General features: G+C 44.1%; 1 protein-coding gene across 1 annotated transcript; it reads left to right on the top strand.

Moving 5' to 3' along the window:
• The first annotated feature begins 5,324 nt into the window (after positions 1-5,324).
• LOC119514587 (keratin-associated protein 16-1) lies at positions 5,325-7,079 on the top strand. Its single transcript, XM_037810425.1, has 2 exons — positions 5,325-5,811; positions 5,899-7,079. The coding sequence occupies exons 1-2, from the start codon at positions 5,325-5,327 to the stop codon at positions 6,924-6,926; spliced, it is 1,515 nt and encodes a 504-aa protein (XP_037666353.1). The 3' UTR covers positions 6,927-7,079.

Here is a 7,079-nt window from a genome sequence, read left to right as displayed (position 1 = left end):
AGACTTTGGTGACCACCACTGAAGCCGTCCCAGTGAAAGCCTCCATCCACCTGCTCCTTATGGAGACCCCTTGACTCCAGGAACTTCCAGGACTTTCCATGCCTCCAAAACAGTATCCTGCCTCCCATGTGCTATTTGCAGAAGAGGACTTGTTCTCTAATGCCTGTTCTGGTGTTTCAAGGCACTGAGAACAAGGATCCTGCTGGTGAGAAACTAAAACTGGGTCCCACCCAAGCCAATTCCTGGAAGCTCAAAGGGTGAATACCCATGGCTTCATTTTCATGAACGTGAATGTCTTGTCACTAGAAGGCATTATTAATTCAAGATATCTTTGGGACACTGACACTTCTCCCCAGCTTTCTGCTGCTTTTGAGATGCAAACAGTCTTCTTTGTTAACCTCTTAATAAATTCAAACGTGGCACAACTGAAGTAGTTCTCTGCCTTTTCCTTCACCTTCATCTGTGGACTGGGTAGGAAAATTTACATTGGCATCCAACTAGGGTTTTTGAAATATGGTTTGTGAATCACCAGTACCAGAATCACCTGGGGGTGAATTAAAGCTGGAGATTTAGGGGCTCTTCCTGAGACACATGGAATCAGAATCTATAGGGGAGTGGCCTGGGAACCTGTGTTTTTAATAAGAGCACCAGATAAATCTTATATTCTGAAGTTTGAGTACCACAGAATAGACTAAAGCTTCCAATGATGCATGAGATTCACTTGGGAGGTTTTAAAAATCCAGATCCTTTCACTTCATCACTGGAGAGTGTATCTATTGGCTCTAGAGTGGGAGCCCTGGCACCTGCATGTTTCAGAGCTCACGGGTAAATGCTGATATGAGCCAGGTTTAATCCCAAGGGAGGGGCGTAGTGTCTTTTGCATTACAGTCCCCCTAAGGCACTTCTGCAGAAGGGCTTCAGGTTTGGTCAGAAACTTCTGGAAAAGCCAGGGTAGGAGGCTTTGGAAAACAAGCTTGGTTCTGATTGGAAGGGGTTCCCATGACAAAGCTTTGTGAACACTCAGGTTCTAAGGCAGTCTAGTTGCTTTGTCCAGTTTCACATTTCAGTGAGATTTTCTGGGATTTTTTGTTTAATTTTTGTTTGTTTGTTTTTTGGCACAGTAACCACCTACGTTCCATCTTCCTGAATTCCAGGAATGAGAGGTGGGAAGGTACATCTGCTAAGTGAGGCCTGACCCAGGTGTTTGGGAATCCAAGCGGAAGGCTCAAATTCAAAAGAGCAAGATGATTAAACATCCTGCTGAAAATGATCTTTCCTTTTCCTCTTTTTTAGTATTAGAGAAGTTGTAGGTTTACTGAAAAATCATGCTTAAAATACAGGGTTCCCATATAACACCCTATTATTAAAACCTTGCATATGTGTAGTACATTTCTTACAATTAATGAAAGAGGTTGACTATTTGTCTTGTATAGTTGTATGGATTTTTAAAAAACTTTTATTCTAGTAACACATATAGAATCTAAAAATTTCCCCTTTAACCGCATTCAAATATATAAATCAGCGCTGTTAATTATGTTCACAATGTTGTGCTACCACCACCGCCATCTCTTATCAAAACCTTTCCATCATCCCAAATAGAAATGTCGTACAATTTAAGCATTCACTCCCCATTCTCTACCACTTTCTGGCCCCTAGTAACCTGTATTCTAGATTCCAACTCTATGGATTTTCTTCTTCAAATTATTTCACTTTAGTGAGATCATATAATATTTGTCCTTTTGAGCCTGGTTTATTTCACTCAACATGATGTCTTCAAGGTTCATCCATGTTGTCACATGTATCAGAACTTCATTCCTTTTTATGGCTGAATAATATTCCGTTGTGTGTATATACCACATTTTGTTTATCCATTCATTGGTTAATGGACACTTGGGTTGCTTCCATCAATTGTGAATAATGTTGCTGTGAACATCAGTGTGCAAATATCTGTTCAAGTACTACTTTCATTTCAGGTATATACCTGGCATATGTCAGAGTGCCAGGTGCTATGGTACTTCTTTATTTACCTTGCTGAGGAATTGCCAAACTGTCTTCCGCAGTGGCTGCACCATTTTACATTCCCACCCAACAGTGAATGAGTGTTTCTCCTTCTCTACAACCTCTCCAACACTTGTAATTTTCTGCTTTTTTTTTTTATTTTTAAATAATAGCCATTCTAGTGGATGTAAAATGGTATCATGTTGTGGTTTTGATTTGCATTTCCCTAATGGCTAATGATTTTGTACATCTGTATATCTTCTTTGGAGAAATGGCTTTCATGTCTTTTCCCCATTTTTAAATTGGGTTTTTGTCTTTTTTTTTTAGTTGTAGGGTTTCTTTATATTTTCTGGACATTAAACACTTATCAGATATCTGGTTTCAAAATATTTTCTCCCGTTGTGTAAGTTATCATTTTGCTTTCATGATAAAGTCCTTTGATGTACAAGAGTTGTTAACTTTCATCAGGTCACATTTATCTATTTTTCTTTATTGGTTTTGCTTTGGATGTAAAGTCTAAGAAACCACTGCCTAACACCAGGTCCTGAAGATGCTTGCCTATGTTTTCTTTGAGGAGTTAGATAGTTCTGGTTATGATCTTTTATACATTTTGAATCCATTTTTTTTTTTTTTTGCATATGGTGTGAGGTGTGGGTCCACCTTCATTCTTTTGCAAATGGACATCCAGTTTTCTCACCACCATTTGTTTTTGAAGCTATTTTTTCCCAACTGAGTGGAATTGGCACCCTTGTCAAAACTCAGTTGGCCATAAATGTGACAGTTGATTTCTGAACACTCAATTCAATTCCATTGGTTTACATGCGTCCTTGTGCTATGCTCTTTTGATTACTGTGGCTTTGTAATAAGTTTTAAGATTGGGGAGCATGAGTCTTCCAAATTTATTCTTTTCTTTCAAGATGGCTTTGGCTATTTGGAGCCTCTTACCCTTCCATATAAATTTGATGATTGACTTTTCCATTTCTGCAAAGAATGCTGTTGGAACTTTGATTGGAATCGCATTGAATCTTTAAATCACTTTGGGCAGAATTGACATCTTAACAATACTTAGTTTTTCAATCCATGAACATGGAGATCCTTGCATTTATTTAGGTCTTTTTTATTTCTTGTTGCAGTGTTTTGTAGTTTTTGTGTACAAGTCCTTTACATCCTTGGTTAGATTTATTCCTAGGTATTTGATTCTTTTAGATGCTATTGTAAATGGAAATTTTTCCCGATCTCTTCAGATTGTTCGTTGTAGGTATATAGAAACACTACTGATTTTTCAGTGTTGATTTTGTACTCCATTACTTTGCTGAATTAATTTATTAGCTCTAGTAGCTTTGTTATGGATTTTTTCCCAGCATTTTCTGTATATAAGAGCATACCATTTGCAAATAGAGAATTGTTTTTACTTCTTTCTTTCCAATTTGGAGAGATTTTATTTCTTTTTCTTGCCTAATTGCTCTGGCTAGAACTTCCAGTACAATGTTGAATAACAGTGGCGACAGTAGGCATCCTTGTTTTACTCCTGATCTTAGAGGGAAGCTCTCAGCCTTTCACCAAGGCCCTTCATGGTTGGGTGCTTGGTGACACCGCAAGTCCCATCACTCTCTCTTCCTGTCCCCTTATGCTTTTCATCTGGCTATGTTGAACAATTTGCTGCTCTCCAAATGTCCTGGGTCTTTGGTTTCCACAGATAATTCTTTTCCTGCTTTTCCATCCCTTTTCATCCTTCACCCTTGAGGATCAACTTGGCCATCATATTATTTGAGAAGGCTTCCCCAACTTTCCCAAAACCATGCCAGAGTTTCTCCTGGGAGCCCCCACAGCCCCCTGTACATCCATCTATCACACTACTTGTAACACTGTATTGTAAATGCTCATGTCTGTGTCTGTTTTCAAAACCGTGAGCCCCTTGCAGGAAGAATTGTACTCTTTTTGTATTTGCATGTACAACCCAGTGTTGGGTGAGTTGAAAAGATCAGTAAAAGAGAAATTAACTGAGTGAATGATTGCTTAAATTAATGTATTAAGGGAAGGATGAATGGATGAGACAACACATGAACTTTTCCAAGGGAAAGCATGGCTTTTGCACTGATGTTGAAAGCATATGGTAGAGGCAGCTTAAGCCCTCACTGAGCAAGGACATCTGTCCCTGGTGTTGAGGAAGCAAAGCCTAAAGTTTGTTTCTCACCTCAATTCTGTCTCAAGCATCAGCAAAGGTGATTCCCTTACTCACAAGTTCCCTTGAGAGCCAAACTTGGGTAGCCTCTGTAACCTCTTGTTTTCCCTCTTCACTCTTTGGGTCTTGGAGGCTTCTTTCTCTTAGAAGCTGTTAAAATCATCAAAAGCAACAAGGATCCTGGAGATCTACTGGAAGCTTGGGGTGGGTGTGGGTGGAGGGAAATGAGGGAGGAGAAGCAGAGAGGCCAAGTCAAGGAATTTCCAGGGATAGTAGAGCAAATATTCTAGGGAAGGGGTGCTCTTGGAACAGGATAAAGTACAGCTTCATGGGCTGAGCCTGGGACATGTCGCGTTGATGAAGACTCACAAGAAAAGTCAGCCTGGACATGTGAGTGAGAAGGAAGGACAGTCCTGATCAGGGGGAGGCTGTGTGTGATCTACAGAAAGTTACCTAAATGCTCTGAGCATCCTAACCCCATTCCAGTTTCTTCAGCACTAATGGGGAGAAGAATCCCAGGCTCATGGGAATGCTGTTGGTTTTAAATGCAATCATTGCTGTAAAGCACAGCCATTCAAAATCCAGTGCAGATGCCACCTCCCTCCCAAAGCACATCACTATCCCCTCTACTATTTCTGTGCATCTATTGTTGAGTGGATTATTGTCATGACATGAGTTTGTTTGCAAGTCTGTCTGCCTACTACATAGTAGTGAGAATGGGCAAGTGGGTCTTCTTCATGTGAGCATCCTCTGTGCCCAGCCCTGGGCCTACTACAGAGGATTAGAAGATGGATAAATTACAAGTTTATTTTTTCTTTCCCTGTTTATGATGCTCAGAAACAGGTCATCCAGCTTGGAGGTGATAATGCTTATTCCATGAAGACCTGTAGCTCCAAGTTTTCCAAATTTAGCAGGCCAATAAATAAACAGCTTCTTTATGGGTAGATAAACAACTTCGAGATCAACAAACCATGGCATAATAAGATGTTCCTCTGCAAACTGGCGCAAACAACAATGAGGAAAAGACGCAGGGACCCAAGACAGCACGCACCAGTGAGGGAGTATAAAAGCAAGGGCCTCGGAGAGTTGTCACAGTCAGGCAGCTCCCTCTCAGCACTCACAAGGAAGCAGAGGCATCTCTACCATGCCTGGCAACTGCTGTTCTAGGAAATGCCCCTCCGTGCCAGCCATCTCTCTCTGCTCCACCGAGGTGAGCACTGGAGGGCCTGTCTCTTTGCCCAGTTCCTGCCGGAGCCAGACATGGCAACTAGTCACTTGTCAAGATAGCTGTCAATCATCTAGCTGTGGCTCACAATGCTGTCAACCCTCCTGTTCCATGAGCAGCTGTGCCCAACCTGTGTGCTGTAAGGCCCTGATCTGTGAACCCTCCTGTTCCGTGAGTAGCTGTGCCCAACCTGTGTGTTGTGAGGCTACCATCTGTGAGCCCTCCTGTTCCGTGAGTAGCTGTGCCCAACCTGTGTGTTGTGAGGCCCTGATCTGTGAACCCTCCTGTTCCGTGAGTAACTGTGCCCAACCTGTGTGTTGTGGGGCTACCATCTGTGAGCCCTCCTGTTCCGTGAGTAGCTGTGCCCAACCCGTGTGTTGTGGGGCTACCATCTGTGAGCCCTCCTGTTCCGTGAGTAGCTGTGCCCAACCCGTGTGTTGTGAGGCCACCATCTGTGAGCCCTCCTGTTCCGTGAGTAGCTGTGCTCAACCAGTGTGCTGTGATGCCACTTCCTGCCAACCGGTTCTCTGTGTGCCCACTTCCTGCCAGCCGGTTGTCTGTGAAGCCAGCTGCTGCCCAGCTGTCTGCACTGTGCCTAGTTCCTGCCAACCAGTGGTCTGTGAACCAGCTTGCTGTCAGCCAGTGTGCCCAACGCCTAGCTGCTGTCCATCCGTCTGCTCTATGACCAATAGCTCCCAGGCTGTCTGCTGTGACCCCAATCCTTGTGAGCCTTCTTGCTCAGAGCCTAGCATCTGCCAGCCAGCTACCTGCATGGCTCTCATCTGTGAGCCCATTTGCCTCCGCCCTGTCTGCTGTGTTGCAAGCCCTTGTGAGACACCTTGCAGCTCCAGCACTTGCCAAGAACCCTCTTGTGTTTCCAGTATCTGCCAACCCATCTGCTCTGAGCCCAGCCCCTGCTCACAAAATGTCTGTGCACCCAGTCCATGCCAACCCACCTGCTATGTAGTCAAGCGCTGTCAGTCCATCTGCTGTGAGCCTGTTTCCTGCACATCTACTTCCTGCCTACCTCTCTGCTCCCGTCCAGGATCTTCAGCATCTGTCATCTGCAAACCAACTTGCTCTCGGCCCACTTTCTACATCCCTAGTTCCCGCAAACAGCCTTGCAGTACTTCAATTTCCTACCGTCCGATTTGCCGCCCAATCTGCTCTGGACCCATCACCTACAGGCAGCCGTACCTGACATCCATCTCCTACCGCCCTGCTTGCTACCGCCCCTGTTACTCCATCCTGCGCCGTCCAGCCTACGTCACGTCTGTCTCCTACCGCCCTTTCTGCTCCCATATGCCTTGTGCTGAGACTGACTCCTGTAAACGGGTTTGCAAGAAATCCACTTCCAGCCAACCAGATTGTGCTGACTCAACTGCCTGCAAGTCGGCGGTCTCAGAGATGAGTCCCTGCCAGCCCGCTGCTGCCAAACCTACCAGCCCAACCACCTGTGAGGCTGTGGCCAGCCAGCCCACTGCCAGCAAGCCTACTGCCAGCAAGCCTGCTGACTGCTGAACTGACCTCAGCCTTGCAGAACAAGTAACCAGCTAGAGAGAAAACTTGACCTTGCTCTCAGAAGTTCATTCATCATGACTTAGCTAGAATCTATTTTTTTTTCTGCACAATCACTCATCATCTGCTTATGTTGCATTGAACTCATCAGAAATG

The sequence above is a fragment of the Choloepus didactylus genome, chromosome 18 (genome assembly GCF_015220235.1).
Source record: "Choloepus didactylus isolate mChoDid1 chromosome 18, mChoDid1.pri, whole genome shotgun sequence".
NCBI classification, from domain to species: domain Eukaryota; kingdom Metazoa; phylum Chordata; class Mammalia; order Pilosa; family Megalonychidae; genus Choloepus; species Choloepus didactylus.
Note: the sequence above shows the minus strand (reverse complement) of the source record. Positions and strands in the feature narration are given on the sequence as shown.

Coding starts and splice junctions, on each gene's coding strand:
- LOC119514587 (XM_037810425.1), top strand. CDS start 5,325: ATGCCTGGCAACTGCTGTTCTAGGAAATGCCCCTCCGTGCCAGCCATC. Junction 5,812..5,898: donor TACCATCTGTGAGCCCTCCT/GTTCCGTGAGTA, acceptor GTGCTCAACCAG/TGTGCTGTGATGCCACTTCC.